At 40.8% G+C, this 18,054-nt stretch overlaps 1 protein-coding gene across 13 annotated transcripts in view; it reads left to right on the top strand.

Annotated features, from left to right (window-relative positions):
• Window positions 1–18,054, top strand: part of LOC115136002 (neural cell adhesion molecule 1-like) — a 335,970-nt gene that overhangs the window by 252,135 nt on the left and 65,781 nt on the right. For all 13 annotated transcript variants that reach the window (XM_029671303.2, XM_029671300.2, XM_029671296.2 and 10 more), the window contains exons 2-8: window positions 6,242–6,316; window positions 7,034–7,243; window positions 7,700–7,843; window positions 9,217–9,354; window positions 9,736–9,853; window positions 13,639–13,799; window positions 14,495–14,637. In XM_029671303.2, coding sequence (XP_029527163.2) covers window positions 6,242–6,316; window positions 7,034–7,243; window positions 7,700–7,843; window positions 9,217–9,354; window positions 9,736–9,853; window positions 13,639–13,799; window positions 14,495–14,637 — 989 coding nt within the window. The remainder of the gene's footprint in view (window positions 1–6,241; window positions 6,317–7,033; window positions 7,244–7,699; window positions 7,844–9,216; window positions 9,355–9,735; window positions 9,854–13,638; window positions 13,800–14,494; window positions 14,638–18,054) is intronic.

Genomic DNA, 18,054 nt, shown 5'->3' with positions numbered 1-18,054 from the left:
TACAATAAACTTTTATAGAAAGTTAGCAAAAATATATAATATTTTACTACCATGGAAAGGAAAGTACCTGTCTATTTGTGGAAAAATCACCCTGATTAACTTTAGTTATGCCCAGATTTTTTTCAATTTTGGTCATTCTCTTATAAAATGGGTAAAAATAATGTATTGCAACCCCAGGTATAAAATAGTAAATAACGGCAACTTCTCAGAGAGTTTTGAATTGTCAAGAGGAGTTAACAAGGGTGTCCGCTGTCACTATATCTATTCGTTATGGCCATCGAAATGCTAGCTATTAAAATCAGATCCAATAACAACATTAGAGGATTAGAAATCCAAGGCTTAAAAACAAAGGTGTCCATGTATGCCGATGACTCAAGTTTTATATTAAGTCCGCAAGATAGATTCCTGCAATGTGTCATTGAAGATCTAGGTAACTTTTCTATACTTTCTGGACTAAAACCTAATTATGATAAGTGTACTATATTACATGTTGGATCTTTAAAAAAATACAACTTTTACATTACCTTGCAGTTTACATATAAAATGGTCTGATGGTGAAGTAGACATATTTGGTATTCATATCACAAAATGTATAAATAAGCGCCCCACAATGAATTTCAATAGAAAACTTAAAACTTATAAATAGACAAGACCCTGCAACCATGGAGAGGTAAATACCTGTCTATTTATGGAAAAATTGCCCTGATTAATTCCTTAGTCATATTTCAGTTTACCCACTTACTTATGGCGCTGCCTACTCCTGATGATTCGTTTTTGAAATCATATGAGCAAAAAGTATTTCACTTTATCTGGGACGTTAAACCAGACAAAATAAATAGTGCCTGTCTATATAATGAATATGAATTGGGTGGGTTAAGATTATTAAATATAAAAGCACTAAACCTCTCTCTAAAAGCTTCACTTATTCAAAAGTTTTACTTGAACCCTAAATGGTTCTCAAGTAGATTACATTGCTTAAAAAATGCCTTTTTGCCTTTATGCAGATTGCCATGTCTCATTTTCGGGTTAATTGAAAATTATAATTTCAAAAATGACTTTTTTCAAAGTATCTCTCTTTTTCAGACAAGCATTGCAGAGCAGGCTACAATTCCATCCCCCTGAAAAGATATAACAAATATTACAACAAATAATATGGCTGAACTCAAATGTGCTGATTGCTAAGATACCTGTATTTATGGGAAAGATGTTTGAAAAGGGTATTTTGTTCTTAAATGATATTGATAATTGGAATGGTAGAGTTATGTCCTTCATGGAGTTATCCCAATTGTACGGGAAGGTCTGCTCAATCCAGGAGTACAACCGATTGATTACAGCAATACCCCAAAAATGGAGGAGGCAGGTGGCAGCAGGAGGAGGTAGGGAACTGGTCTGTCTGCCCAATATAAAGGATCAAAACTGGCGGAGGAATAAAAATAGAATAAATAGGAAAGTATACCAGTTTCATTTGAGGACCAGTATGTGTATAACTGCCATAGATATTGCAAAATAGTTGGGAAGAGATTTTTGATGTACCGATTCCATGGTACAGGGTGTATGAGTTGATATATAAAACAATGCAAGATTCAAGACTTCGTGCTTTTCAGCTAAAATTATTATATAGAGTTCTTGCCACGAACAAAATGTTGAATATTTGGGGCATAAAATCATCGAAACTCTGTAGATTTTGTTGTGAGGATACAGAATCAATAGACCATTTATTTTGGTATTGCTCTCAGGTAGCCTGTTTCTGGTCTCAGGTTCAGGAATGGCTGAAAATGCATAGCATTGATCTCAAATTGACCCTAGAAATAGTACTGTTATGAGATCGCATTCTGTGGATTCTATTCGATTAGATAGATTGAAATTGTACGTTAAACATCACAGCATAGTTGAAAGATATGTGTTGCATAGAAACCCGAAGTGGGTGGCCAGCAGAGATAGATGGGATGGGCTGAGGGAAGCTGAGGGTTGGGATGTGGAATTGGAGACAAGTGGGAGTGGAGTTGATGTGTGGGAGATAGAATGATGGTCAAAGATAAAAGTAAAAATAAAAATAAAACATAATAAAAGTATGTTTGAAAGACACTGAGGGACAGTGTTTTTACAACTAATGCCAGTTTGCCTGAGGCTGATGCCGTGCAGGTGTTTGTACACATGCATATACACACACTCTCATTCAAATAAACGCATACAAGAACACACACATACATGTAATATTGCCAGACATGCACACAAACATATACAGTTGCCATTGTTGTTATGATTTTAGTTGTCCTTGATGTCCTTTGTTTTAAATGTATTACTATTATTATTTTTTGCATTGTTGTTTTCTGTTTTCTGTCTTTCTCTTTTTTCTCTTTAGTTCATTCTCTTGGTTGTTGGTGCATTGGGGGGTTCTTGGGGGTGGGGAATGGAATTCATTTTATTTTTATTTTTTCTTCTTGGGGGGGGACTGTGGGAGGGACAGCTTTTTAGGGGGACTGTGGGGGGGATCTTGGAGGATTCGGGTTCACGTTTTTTGGCCTGGTGGGATATCTGTCAACCTGCCCTTGAGCAGGACATTGACCCTGGATGTTTCTGTGTGTCACTTTGAATGGGAGTCTGTTGGATGACTGGTATGATGTAGTTGTTGAACAGCTTCACTGCAAGTATATTGTATGTTTCGGATATTCAATAAAATGAAAAATAATATCCCAGTTTACCTATTTGCTAATGGTCTTGCCTACACCTAGCGACCAGTTCCTTTAATTATATGAGCAAAAAATATTAAATTTTATGTGGAACGGCAAGACAAAATTAAACGGGCCTATTTATATAAAGAATGTGAATTCAGAGGGAAGAAATGATTAAATATGAAAGCATTAGACCTCTATCTAAAGGCATCAGTTATACAAAAGTTATATTTAAATCCAAACTGGTTCTCTAACAGATTAGTAAGAATGTCCCACCCCGTGTTCAAGAATGGCCTTTTTCCATTCATTCAGAAAAAAAAGCTCTAACTTTTGGTTATTTGAAAATTAAATCATCTCCAATATGTCGCTAATTTTAAAACAAGCCATAGAAAGTTCATTGCAATTTCAGTTTAATCCACCAGAAAAGAAAGAACAAATAATACAAACAATATTGTGGTTAAACTCAAATATACTAATTGATACTAAAAATATACAAAGAATATATTGAAATGTCAGCTCTACCCAGAATTACAACCAACTAATTGAAGAATTACCACATAAATGGAAGAGGCAAGTGGAAGGGAGGAAAAGTAAGGAACTTGTCAGTTGACCCTGCATTAAATACCAAAATGTATTAAATAATATTGTGATTAATAAAAAGTATATGGGAGGGGTTGAGTGGAGCTGAGGGGTTAATTTGTAAACAAATGAAAGATACCTTTTGTAAAATACATTCTGTCCATAAAATTGATATAGTATGTGTCAGCTGGAAGTAGAAGCCTAAGTGTTGTTGTCCATTAGTTTACTCCAATTGGGGGAGGGGTGGTAGGGTTAGGAGACAATAATAAACGGAAATATATTTAAAAGAGACATGTTTTTTACCTTTATTTAACTAGGCAAGTCAGTTAAGAACAAATTCTTATTTTCAATGACAGCCTAGGAACAGTGGGTTAACTGCCTGGTCAGTGGCAGAATGACAGATTTGTACCTTGTCAGCTCGGTGATCTGAACTTGCAACCTTTCGGTTACAAGTCCAATGCTCTAACCACTAGGATACCCTGCCACCCCATGTATGTGTATGTATACATATAGTACCAGTCAAAAGTTTGAACACACCTACTCATTCAAGGGATTTTCTTTGTGTTTTACTATTTTCTACATTATAGAATAATTGTCAAGACATCAAAACTATATAAAACACATATGGAATCATGTAGTAACCAAAAAAGTGTTAAACATATCAAAATAATTGTATATTTTAGGTTCTTCAAAGTAGCCACCATTTGCCTTGATGACAGCTTTGCACACTCTTGGCATTCTCTCAACCAGCTTCACCTGGATTGTTTTTCCAACAGTCTTGAAGGAGTTCCCACATATGCTGAGCACTTGTTGGCTGCTTTTCCTTCACTCTGCGGTCCAACTCATCCCAAACCATCTCAGTTAGGTTGAGGTTGGGTGATGTGGAGGCCAGGTCATCTGATGCAGCGCTCCATCCTTCTCCTTCTAGGTCAAATAGCCCTTACACAGCCTGGATGTGTGTTTGGTCTTCGTCCTGTTGAAAAACAAATGATAGCCCCACTAATGGTGGGTATGGTGTGTCCACGGTATGGTGTGCTCCCACTATTTATTTTGCCAGGATGCCGTACTGGACCGGACATGCCTACTTTCACCTCTGCTCTTGAGGAACAGATCATGGCAGAGAGAGTACCAGACCTGATTTCCTGATTTGGTAAGAGAAACGTTTTAAAATAGGCCACATCGGAGAATTTTTAAGAAAGATTGTCCAGGCACACCTTGGGTTAAGAAGATGTAAATCTTTAAGGTATGCTGTCCCGAACTTTGGAGTATGTCTCTCCTGTCTCTCACCAAGTTGGAAGTTGATTCCTCTTTAATTTATCCAGCAGAGCTGAAGAGAACAAACACCAGCTGATTCTCTCCAGTACATTCTAAATCTCATCTCTGTCACCCACTTTAGTTGATGCAGAAATATTAAATGTATTCGGCAGCATCTTAGGAAGCTAATATGCTTTGATTTACGGCATTACACTTCCTGAGCGGACATTCTGTGTCAGACGAAAAAATTGTGAGAACACAGGGATAGGGAACACAGGGATAGGGAACACAGGGATAGGGAACACATGGATAGGGAACACATGGATAGGGAACACATGGATAGCTCGGTCAGGTGCCATTATAAAATCTTATCGGACGCCTGGGTAATTACAAGTCTAAAATACGTTTGAAAGGCATATAATTAATGGTCCTTTAAGATAGTGCCAGGGCCTAATTGTCATATTTTGTCAGAGAATCTGCCTGTCCACTTTTCAATAAGTGGATTTGACAGGACTTGCCATGGCTATGTGTTGTTCCACCACATTTCATTATGTTACCCGCCCGCACACCCCTACCATCATCATCCATCATCCCAACCAATCACTCACTAACAACAATCACACACCCCTACCATCATCCTACCATCATCCCAACCTCACTAACAATCCCACACACCCCTACCATCATCCCAACCTCACTAACAATCCCACACACCCCTACCATCATCCCAACCTCACTAACAATCCCACACACCCCTACCATCATCCCAACCTCACTAACAATCCCACACACCCCTACCATCATCCCAACCATCAATCCCAACCTCACCATAATCCCAACCTCACTAACAACCCCTACCATCATCCCAACCTCACTAACAATCCCACACACCCCTACCATCATCCCAACCTCACTAACAATCCCACACACCTACCATCATCCCACCTCACTAACAATCCCAACCTCATCATCCCAACAAACAATCCCACACACCCCTACCATCATCCCAACCTCACTAACAAACAACCCCTACCATCATCCCAACCTCACCCTACCACCCCTACCATCATCCCAACCTCACTAACAATCCCACACACCCCTACCATCATCCCAACCTCACTAACAATCCCATCATCCCAACTCACACCCCTACCATCATCCCAACCTCACTAACAATCCCACACACCCCTACCATCATCCCAACCTCACTAACAATCCCACTAATGCCGATGGGAGCTGCCTACTGCATTAGTAATGCTGGGACCTTGCCAGAGCGCCAACAATTAACACATTGTTATCTAAATACATGCTACTGTGGCCTATACGGCTACAATGTGGGAATGTTGGGTGAGAAGTGTTTTAATTTGTTGACTGTCTGCGACATATTTTTTTTAGTGACTGTGCTTTTACTAAAATGAGGCTGCAAATAATAAAATACTTCTTTGTTAACTCAATCCAATTAACGTCATAGATGCAGCATTATATTGAAAAGTGAAGGGTGGGTAACGGCTCATCTTAGGTTGATCAGCAGCAGATGTTCAGTCAAGCTGTTGATGCATTAAAGTGTGCCATACCTTGTCTCACTGTGCTTTGCCGCTGTGTCATCCTGTTCCCCTCTCCTTGCTCACGCCTGTTATAGGACCTGCTGTGTGTAAAGTGTATTGGAACGATGTAAAAGTGCAGAGTTTGACTTGAACTGTTCTGAGACCTGCTCTGTCTGTGTTTTTCTCTTCTAGCCTCCCTGCAAGTGGAGATCACACCGATGCAAGGAGAGATCAGCGTGGGGGAGTCCAAATTCTTCCTCTGTGAAGGTAGGTGTGGTACAGATACAATCTCCTCCATAACTGCAAACTCCCAAATAGCTACAGTATTTTGACAGCTTGATATAGGAAATAACTCTACATAAAGTGAAGATGCTACAGCAGTTCTCATGGCTGCAGTAGCATGGGTTTCCCAGGACGCTGACCTGCAACTGTGGTCAGTTACCCCCCACTACTGGCAGACTCCTGCAGGCCAGCATCCTGTTGTTGATTAGCAAAGAGAAAATAGAGGCTCAATATGTCATAGCAAAGATGAGAACATTTCACTTCAGCAATGTTTCCTTTAGATGAAAAGAACTGTAGATAGCTGTGTACTTTTTTTGCAGTAAGATGTCAGCAAAATACTGTTTGCTTCAGCACTTCTTTGTTCCATTATGAATGAGGGAGTGAAAGATTTCAGAAAATGTGACTTTTTTTGCCCTTCTTTCAAAATATCAATGGCAGCGTTTTAATTTCAGTCTTTTTTCAGGTAGTATATCATCTGAGCAAATATGTAAAATAGTTCTCTTTTTGTGCATATTGGTATGAAGATGGCTTTCATAAAGCAGAGAAACCCTAGGCCAAAAAAGCTATAATGCATACCTCAGATGCAGCATCACCTCGCAAGGCAGCACATAGTTATCTGTTTGGTTATCATTCATACTAACTGCTGAAGACACATAAACAGTGCATTTGCACTCTGCTCACACATCCACCCTGCCTCCTCAGTTGTTGGAGACGCAAAGGACATTGATTGGTATGCCCCGAACGGCGAGAAGCTCTTACCGAACAGACAGGACATCATTGTGAACCGCAACGACGAGTCCTCGTCCACCCTCACTATCTACAATGCTGATGTGGACAATGCCGGTGTCTACAAGTGTGTGGCCAAAAATGCAGACAAGGAGTCTCAGGGCACTGTCAACGTGAAAATCTTCCGTAAGTTCCCTCTCAAACTCAGTCCTTGAAAAGTGTTGATATTATTCATTGTAATTTAGTGGATTACCACCAAATGAAATCCCCTTACTGTATTATCTGTACATATGTGACGTGCACGATGTAATTTTGAAGAATGTCATTTAAGTGTCTGTGCATATTTTGTGCATATTTGTTTTCTTCAATTGTCCTCCTTCATACAGTATTGTTGATTGTATCTTCGCACTAGTGTCATTGTAAAGGTAACTATTTCTCTCCATTTAGAGAACCCGCATATTTAGAATATACAACTAAACTAACTGTATAGTATGTTCCATCATGAACAGGTGGAATTCCATGACAAATGCATAGACTGGGTAACAAAGGGAGCACTCACCATAGAACATGTTGGTCTATTAAGTTTGTTGACTTGTTCGGGAAATGCAGTTGACAGTGGACTTCTATTCTTCTCCCCTCCAGAAAAGATAACCTTCAAGAACGCCCCTTCCCCACAGGAGTTTAATGAAGGGGATGACGCTGACATCATCTGTGACGTCGTCAGCTCGCCTCCCGCCAGCATCATCTGGAAGCACAAAGGCTCAAAGATCCAGGTTACAAAAGATGGTAAGGCTTGTACACAAATCGATGTGCCAATGTGTGGGTTGCCTACTACCCAGAGTCGTGGAGACCCCCCCCCCCCCTCCCCAGTTGTTTTGTTTGCTTTCATTATATCTGCCAGCTCTTTTTTATTCACCCCACACTCCTTCGCTCTCTCCCTAAGAGCACAGCCCTCCCTGCCTTTTGGTCATTTGAGTGTTTCAACATAATAGATGAAGTGAGGACAGGAAACAGGATATTTCTTGATCAAGAGAAATGGTGGTTGTCAGTTGTGAAAGGATATTTGAAGGCTTCATATTCAGACGAGTGGGATGCTGTCAGAGAGGCATTCTGAAGGATTTTGTTTTTCTCCGGACTGCACTATTCTAACCTTAGAGAACCCCTCCCTCTGGCGACCACTGGGAGGCTCAGGGTGACCACAGCGCTCTGGTGTGTGGCGTTTTCTTGGACCCTGGACAGGGATGTGTTTTTCACTAGAAAACCACTAATTGTAGCCCAGACTGAAACCCATACTGCTTATGTAAATACAATTTTCCACATTGCTCCAGTTAACTTTTTCCATATCAAAGCTGCATGTGCTTATAGCTCTAAGTACACATCTTTTTCATGCTAATATGTGATTCACAGCTCAGAGAGAGCTATTTAAAAAGTCTGGTTAATGAATTCAAAGCTTTTGCCCAAATACAGATTCACTAAACCAGATCTACATCTGGCATCGCTTCAAAAGAGGGTTGAATTAACACAGTTGCCATACAATATTTGTACGCTGGCTGCCAGATGTTTGAACTTACAGAGTAAAGAGGATTCATAGAATATTTACATAGTAGAGCTATGACAACGCAATTCAAGAAGTAGTAGTAGTTGCTTTCAGCGTCTGTATGTTTACATGGTCCATGTTTCACCACATTTACTACAGTATGGATATAAAGGACAAAGAATAAAGAATGCCATGGCAATGCTCTGTTGAGCAATGTAACAAAATCTCACAGTGAATAGTACAGCACTTAATTATCTAAATAAACATTGAAACAATGAACATACTGTATGTAAATTAACATTTCTTTCCAGTGGATGGATGGTAAAGCTTTCTTTTGATGAGTCTATATGTCACTAGTTTTTCTGGTGGCGAGTTATTGACTGTATCGTGTGGTTCTAAAGATCATCTTCCCTCCACACCTATGTATAACTCATGACTATTTTTACATTGTAATATTGATGCTGGGAGGGGGCAAATGCAGCATTCAACTGTAACTCAGATCACGCCTCCTGAAGTCTCATTGTATGTGTGCCTTCCCATGTTGCCTTGTGTTAAACCTGCACCACCTATTCTTAATGATGGTTGAGCCTTCTCTCTTTCCTTTTCTTGCGATTGTTCACAGTTCGATTTAAGATCATGGGCAACAACCACCTCCAGATCCGAGGCATCAAGAAAACGGATGAAGGGGCGTACACCTGTGAGGCTCGTGTTATGGCCAGGGGAGAGATTGACCTGAAGATCATCAAGGTCATCGTCAACGGTGAGTATCACATCCTCCCTCTCACCCTACCCCCTCCTTCTCCGCCTATGCTCTCACCCTGGGATTTGGATCTGAGCACACTTAGAATATAGTGTAGTTATAGATCCAATACTGTGCTATTATGAAGACCATTACAGAATTTAAAAAAATAACAATCCTGTAACAAGCTTACAGTACCATTTATTTACTCCTATCATACTTAAAGCCAACCAGTATAGTGCATCATGATCTGATTATAAACCATTTTAAGACTTGTTTGAAGCACACAACAACCTTACATTGTCTTATCTTAGTATCACAGTAGTATAATTAATTTCCTACTCACGTATGACCTCTGTATCTTTCAATAATGCTTGTGTCTACTGTATGTCTGTGTTTCAGTGCTCCCTAGCATCCGCACCAGGCAGTCGGAGGTGAATGCCACGGCGGACATAAACCAGTCTGTGATGCTGGCCTGTGACGCTGACGGCTTCCCTGAACCCACAGTCACCTGGGCCCGGTAAGTCACACCAACTATCTTGTCTTTCAAATCAAACCAAATGTTATTCGTCACATGTGCCAAATACAACAGGTGTAGTAAACCTTACAGTGCATTCAATGCTTTCTTACAAGCCATTAACCAACAGTGCGGTTTCAAGAAAAATAAGTGTTAACCTGTTGCGACGAGCAATCCCGTATCCGGGAGCATAATTATAGCCTCAAGCTCATTACCATAACGCAACGTTAGCTATTCATGAAAATCGCAAATGAAATGAAATAAATATATTGGCTCACAAGCTTAGCCTTTTGTTAACAACACTGTCATCTCAGATTTTCAAAAAATGCTTTTCAAACATAGTATTGATAGCTAGCATAGCATTAAGCCTAGCATTCAGCAGGCAACATTTTCACAAAAACAAGAAAAGCATTCAAATAAAATCATTTACCTTTGAAGAACTTCGGATGTTTTCAATGAGGAGACTCTCAGTTAGATAGCAAATGTTCAGTTTTTCCAAAAATATTATTTGTGTAGGAGAAATCGCTCCGTTTTGTTCATCACGTTTGGCTAAGAAAAACCCCGAAAATTCAGTCATTACAACGCAAACTTTTTTCCAAATTAACTCCATAATATCGACAGAAACATGGCAAACGTTGTTTAGAATCAATCCTCAAGGTGTTTTTCACATATCTATTCGATGATAAGTCACTCGTGGCAGTTTGGTTTCTCCTCTGTTCAAAATGGAAAAATGCACGCACCTGGGGATTACGCAATAGTTTCGACGGAGGACACCGAGCGGACACCTGGTAAATGTAGTCTCTTATGGTCAATTTTCCAATGATATGCCTACAAATACGTCACAATGCTGCAAACACCTTGGGGAAACGACAGAAAGTGTAGGCTCATTCCTTGCGCATTCACAGCCATATAAGGAGACATTGGAACACAGCGCCTCAAAAATCTGGCTCACTTCCTGTATGAAATTTCATCTTGGTTTCGCCTGTAGCATTAGTTCTGTGGCACTCACAGACAATATCTTTGCAGTTTTGGAAACGTCAGAGTGTTTTCTTTCCAAAGCTGTCAATTATATGCATAGTCGAGCATCTTTTCGTGACAAAATATCTTGTTTAAAACGGGAATGTTTTTCATCCAAAAATGAAATACTGCCCCCAGAGGTTCAAGAGGTTAAGTGAAAAATAGATAAGTAACAAATAACAAATAATTAAAGAGGAGCAGTAAAATAACAGTAGCGAGGCTATACCAAATCAAATACATTTTTATTGGTCACATACACATGGTTAGAAAATGTTATTGCGAGTGTAGAGAAATGCTTATGCTTCTAGTTCCGACAGTGCAGCAGTATCTAACATGTAATCTAACAATTCCACAAGAACTACCTAATGCACACAAATCTACAGTAAGTACAGGAATGGAATAAGAATATATGCATATAAATATATGGATGAGCAATGACAGAGTGGCATAGGCACGATGCAATAGATGGTATAAAATACAGTATACTGTATACATATGGGATGAGTAATGCAAGATATGTAAACATTATTAAAGTGACTAGTGAGCCATGTATTAAAGTGACCAATGATTGAAGTCTGTATGTAGGCAGTAGCCTCTCTGTGTTAGTGATGTTGTTAGTGATAGCTGTTTAACAGTCTGATGGCCTTGAGATAGAAGCTGTTTTTCAGTCTCTCGGTCCCAGCTTTGATAAACCTGTACTGTCCTTGCCTTCTGGATGGTAGCGGTGTGAGCAGGCAGTGGCTCGGGTGGTTGTTATACTTGATGATCTTTTTGGCCTTGATGTGACATTGGGTGCTGTAGGTGTCATGGAGGGCAGGTAGTTTGCCCCCGGTGATGCGTGGGCGGTGCAGTTGCTGTACCAGGCAGTGATACAAGAATTGTACAATTGTACATCTGTCAAGGTTTGTGCGGGTTTTAGGGGACAAGCCAAATGTCTCCAGCCTCCTGAGGTTGAAGAGGCGCTGTTCCGCCTTCTTCACCACACTGTCTGTGTGGGTGGACCATTTCAGTTTGTCCACTGCTGTTCCGTCGATGTGGATAGGGGGTGCTTCCTCTGCTGTTTCCTGAAGTCCACGATCATCTCCTCTGTTTTGATGACGTTGAGTGAGAAGTTGTTTTTCTGACACCACACTCCGAGTGCTCTCACCTCCCTGTTGGCTGTCTCGTTGTTGGTAATCAAGCCCACTACTGTTGTGTCATCTCAAACTTGATGATTGAGTTGGAGGCATGCATGGCCACACAGTCATTGGTGAACAGGGAGTACAGGAGGGGCTGAGCACGCACCATTGTGGGGCCCCAGTGTTGAGGATCAGCGAAGTGGAGGTGTTGTTTGCTACCTTTAACATCTTGGGGCGGCCCGTCAAGAGGTCCAGGACCCAATTACACAGGGCGTGGTTGAGACCCAGGGCCTCAACAGGGGGTATACATGAGGTACCGGTACAGAGTCAATGTGCGGGGGCACAGGTTAGTCAAGGTAATTGAGGTAATATGTACATGTAGGTAGAGTTAAAGTGACTAGATAATAAACAGAGAGTATGCATAGATAATAAACAGAGAGTAGCAGCAGCGTAAAAGAGGGGGGGGGGGCAATGAAAATAGTCTGTGTAGCCATTTGATTAGCTGTTCAGGAGTATTATGGCTTGGGGGTAGAAGCTGTTAGGAAGCCATTGAGACCTAGACTTGGCGCTCCCATATCATTTGCCATTCGGTAGCAGAGAGAACAGTCTATGACTAGGGTGGCTGGAGTCCTCTGACACCTCCTGATATAGAGGTCCTGGATGGCAGGATGTACTGGGCCGTACGCACGACCCTCTGTACTGCCTTGCGGTCCGAGGCCGAGCAGTTGCCGTACCAGGCAGTGATGCAGCGCTTTCATGAGCATAAATAAAGTGGCTTGTATCAGCTGGTTGGGGAGATCGAGGTTAATGTTGTTTTTTTGTAATCAAAGGGTAAGCATTCTCACAATAAAAGAAGAAATGGGTCAACAGTATGAATTACATTTATCTAATTCCTTGAAGAGGGCCAAAGCTCTCTTGTTTGATCTATCCTCAGCATAGCTGTTGACACAACTAGTATAGTGGGGGAAGAATTACAACACTACAGAGTTACTGCAGTGCTTCTCTAGTTTCTCTTGGAGTTTAAATGAATGAGAGGGATAGGAGGATGAGGAGACCCATCCGATCAGTGCTTGGCCTCAACGGAGGAGGAAGGAGAAAAGTGGGGTCGGGTGTCGGGAGGGGGGCCAGCAGCTCCCACCATTTGTAATTTATTTCATGGGCCGCTGATAGGCCTGTCATTTGGTATCCCTTGGAGAACGCTTCAGGATTGAAGCTCCTACAAGCATACAGATGAAGGACTGCGGTCCAAACACAGTGAATGCACGTCTGATTTAGAGTTCAAGGAAAGCTCAGGCATGTCGTGGTTCAAAGGATGCCGAAAGAAATCCTTAAATCCTTAACTTGACATCATACAGTCTATCACCATCCTATGGATGTTGTCCCTTTGTAAAACAGCCATGATATATTTACAGTGCAGAGCCAGAGAAAGAAGTTAAAAAAAGCTTTGTGTACGATTTCTGACGTGGAGATCTGGTCCGACGCTTCAAAGACTTACGGTTCTGAGCCAAGAATTTTGTTTACCAACTGCTCAACTTTGAGATAAAGCCCCCAAACCGATCTTAGTCACAGACTGAAGAGGACTGTTTTTAGCTTCATGTTGTGGAGACAAAAGTCTGTGATGTGAACTCTGTGTTTCTGCCTCTCCCCCCTCAGTAACATCATTGTCCTTGAATCGGACGATAAATACAGCTTGAATGACGACGGCTCGGAGCTGATAATAAAGGATGTCAAGAAAGTGGATGAAGGAGATTACACATGCATTGCCCGGAACAAGGCTGGGGAGAAGGAGGAGGAAGTCAGCTTGAATGTGTTCGGTAAGAGTAAAATGATTCCCATTAACTGCAGTAAAAGACCTTTGCGTTTTTGTGCTTTTGAAATGTTTTTCTTGGTTTTACTATAGCGATGTGCATACAAGCAATACACATAACATTGGGAACACCTTCCTAATATTGAGTTGCACCCCCTTTTGCCCTCAGAACAGCCTCAATTCGCCGTGGCATGGACTCTACAAGGTGTCAAAGGTGTTCCACAGGGATGCTGGCCCATGTTGACTCCAATGCTTCCCACAGTTGTGTCAAGTTGGCTGGATGTTCTTTGAGTGGTGGACCATTCTTGATACACATGGGAAACTGTTGAGCGGGAAAAACACAGCAGCGTTATTGTTCTTGACACACTCAAATCGGTGCGCCTGGCACCTACTACCATACCCCGTTCAGATTGACTTAAATCTTTTGTGTTGCCCATTTACACTTTGAATGGTGCACATACACAATCCATATCTTAATTGTCTCAAGGCTTAAAAATCATTATTTAACCTATCCCCTCCCCTTCAGCTACACTGATTTGAAGTGGATTTAACCAGTGACATCAATAAGGGCTCATAGCTTTCACCTGGATTCACCTGGTCTGTCTATGTCATGAAAAGAGCAGTTGTTCCTAATGTTTTGTACACTCAGTGTATATTCCATTGGCATCTATCAATTTATTGTATTTTTTCCTTTTTATCTAGTGCAACCCAGGATCACCTACCTGGACAATCAGACTGCATCAGAGCTGGAGGAGCAGATCACCCTGACTTGCGAGGCCTCTGGAGACCCCACTCCCACCATCACCTGGAGCTTTGGCCGGAGGTTCTTCACAGAGGGAGAGCAGGTACTGGTGTCTGGGGACCAGGGACGGGCATGGAACCAGGGGCCCGATCTGTGGTGGACAGGATGTGTCAATCAGAGTGCCAACTACTGCCAGCTGAATATTGATATAAAAACTTAAAGACAAGCACAGCTCCATTTCATCCATGGTATTATACCAAACGCCTTTCAAAAGTCCCGTTGAGCCAGTCCAACAGTAATAGCCAGTGGACATGTACTAGTCTGTCCTGGTGGTTTCATGCATGGTTTCTTCGTGTAAAGGAGCCTCTAAACAGGATTTACCAGGTATGATATTCAGATGGTCAGGTAATGCAACTCCATATACATGAAAAATAAAAACCCTGATAGAATCGAGCAGATGCAAGTCCTGTCATCCGCTAAAAAATCCCTGTCACTTTTTGCCCCCTTAACGTCTGATCTTATTAGGGTTCGACACTTTGATGATGCTGTTTGCATGGTCACTGTGAATCATAGATTACACTCAATTCCCCCCCACCTCTTTCAACCTCTACCCAGTGTTCATTTGGAGGCATGTGTTTCAGGGCATGGTCCTATCTGACGCTCCACTAGAAGGCTTTCATATCCCTTTACAACCAGCCGCTCCAAGTCATACTGTAGCTTTACTCAAACAATGAAAGAAATGCAGCAACATCAGCGATCCCTGAACCCCAGGTGCAGCTGCATCTCTCAGCATATTTCACCCAGACAAATGTAATTAGAAATTCCACATCAGTTGTTAAGCATCATTTCATGTTTTCTCATCCAAACGCAATCAAGCAATATCTATCGACAACTGCTAACAGCTCTTATCAATATTAAGCCATGGTGAGAAACTCTTTTCCCACTTTACACTCTCACTTTTACACTCACTTTCACACTCTTCTTCTGCTTTGCTCTTTTTCTCTCTCTATCTCTATCTCTCTTACTAGGACAGAGGCATATCAAATTCCCCTGCAATTACTTTAATCTCTTTGCACCTCTGCATTTCCGCTCTGTGTTGCTAACAGCACTTTTACTAATTATTAGCACTTCGGAAGGGGCATATGTGTGCATTGGAATGATTGGAGCAGAAAGCATTTTATAAAGGAAAGAAATAGGTTTTATACGTGGATTCAGAGTAAAGTTAGATTTTTTATATATTTTTTTATCCACTCACTCAATCCCTAGGTCAGTGTGTCCCCTTTAGTATAGTTTCTACCTTGTTTCTTTACTTTAAAAACGTGGATGTTTACATAGGCACCAGATGCATTTGACAAGTCAAGGTATTTCTAAACCAATTTGTGACTAAGACTATGCATTATCTTAAGGACACGGAGCGGCATTAGCATTTTCTTCAAAGGGCAGATTTGATTCCAGATTGTGCGTGTGTATCTACATGCGGTTATGCATCTCTGTCACTGCCAGCATTATGCTCCTGTTCTCCTTTTAGGAGAACAGGAGCTCTCAGCAGAATGATATGATATATTACACACCGTCTACTGTATATATGAATAGCCCACCTCTGTGTATATTCCTATCTTGCAAGGATGTCAGATTCAAAGGCATTATCGCTGTTCTGCATTTAGAGTAAAGGCAAAGAACCTAATTTCAAGCCTATTTTCATGCTCTTATTGCTGCGTTCTGATGGTGTCGTCAGCTTTTCTAAACCCATCTTTTAGTGTTCGATTCTGATTGTGAGTTGTGTAAGAAAAGTCTGCTGGATTAGTCCGTTGAGAGAGATAATGTTTCTTTCTAGTTCAAGTGGTGTTTAAACATTATAAGCACTTTATAATTACCTTTTCATTTATAAGCGACCTGGTTTATTCACTACACCGTATGTCAGTAATTATCCCTGGAATAAAACTTTGAAAACTAGCTCTCTGCTTCTTGTACAGAATCTCAAAGCATGTTTCTCCACAGAGAATCTTACTATTTATGGTGTTTTTACACCGTAAGATATGAGTCTGAGGGGGAAAGTTTCCAAAGTACTTCAAAAGTGCATCAATAATTCTCTGTGAGACAACAATGTGGTGCGTTGCTTTACATCAGAAAGTGCAAAGAGAATATTTGATTCACATTTGCTATTGGAATAAACAAGATCTTTGGTGATGTATATAGTCATATATTCAGAGCCTTCGGAAAGTATTCAGACCCCTTGACTTTTTCCACTTTGTTACGTTACAGCCTTATTCTAAAATTGATTAAATTAAACAATTTATTTTACAATCAACACACAATACCCCATAATGACAAAGCGAAAACCTTATTTAGATACACTACCATTCAAAAGTTTTGGGTCACTTAGAAATGTCCTTGTTTTTGAATGAAAAGCTGATTTTTGTACATTAAAATAACACCAAATTGATCAGAAATACAGTGTAGACATTGTTAATGTTGTAAATGACTATTGTAGTTAGAAACGGCAGATTTTTTATGGAATATCTACATTGGCGTACAGAGGCCCATTATCAGCAACCATCACTCCTGTGTTCCAATGGCAGGTTGTGTTAGCTAATCCAAGTTTATAATTTTAAAAGGCTAATTGATCATTAGAAAACCCTATTGCAATTATGTTAGCACAGCTGAAAACTGTTGTCCTCATTAAAGAAGCAATACACCTGGCCTTCTTTAGACTAGTTGAGTATCTGGAGCATCATCATTTGTGGCTTCCATTACAGGTTCAAAATGGCCAGAAACAAAGAACTTTCTTCTGAAACTCGTCAGTCTATTCAGTTTCTAAGAAATGAAGGCTATTCCATGCGAGAAATTGCCAAGAAACTGAAGATCTCGTACAACGCTGTGGACTACTCCCTTCACAGAACAGCGCAAACTGGCCCTAACCAGAATAGAAAGAGGAGTGGGAGACCCCGGGGCAGAACTGAGCAAGAGGACAAGTACATTAGAGTGTCTAGTTTGAGAAACAAACGCCTCACAAGTCCTAAACTGGTAGCTTCATTAAATAGTACCCACAAAACCCCAGTCTCAACGTTGACTGTGAAGAGGCGACTCCGGGATGCTGGCCTTCTGCAGCAGAGGTAACTCTGGGTCTTCCTTTCTTCCTTTTCCTCATGAGAGACAGTTTCATCATAGCCCTTGATGGTTTTTGCACTGCACTTGAAGAAAATGTCAAAGTTATTGACATTTTTCCCATTGACTAACCTTCATGTCTTAAAGTAATGATGGACTGTTGTTTCTCTTTACTTATTTGAGCTGGTCTTGCCATAATATGGACTTGGTATTTTACCAAATAGGGCTATCTTCTGTATACCACCCCTACCTTGTCACAATACAACTGATTGGCTCAAATGCATTAAGAAGGAAAGAAATTCCACAAATTAACTTTTAACAAGGCACACCTGTTAATTGTAATGCATTCCAGGTGACTACCTCATGAAGCTGGTTGAGAGTGTGCAAAACTATCATCACGGCAAAGGGTGGCTAC

This window comes from Oncorhynchus nerka, linkage group LG10 (assembly GCF_034236695.1).
Source record: "Oncorhynchus nerka isolate Pitt River linkage group LG10, Oner_Uvic_2.0, whole genome shotgun sequence".
NCBI lineage: Eukaryota > Metazoa > Chordata > Actinopteri > Salmoniformes > Salmonidae > Oncorhynchus > Oncorhynchus nerka.
The sequence above is the reverse complement of the archived record's forward strand: the minus strand, read 5'-3'. Positions and strand labels throughout refer to the sequence as shown.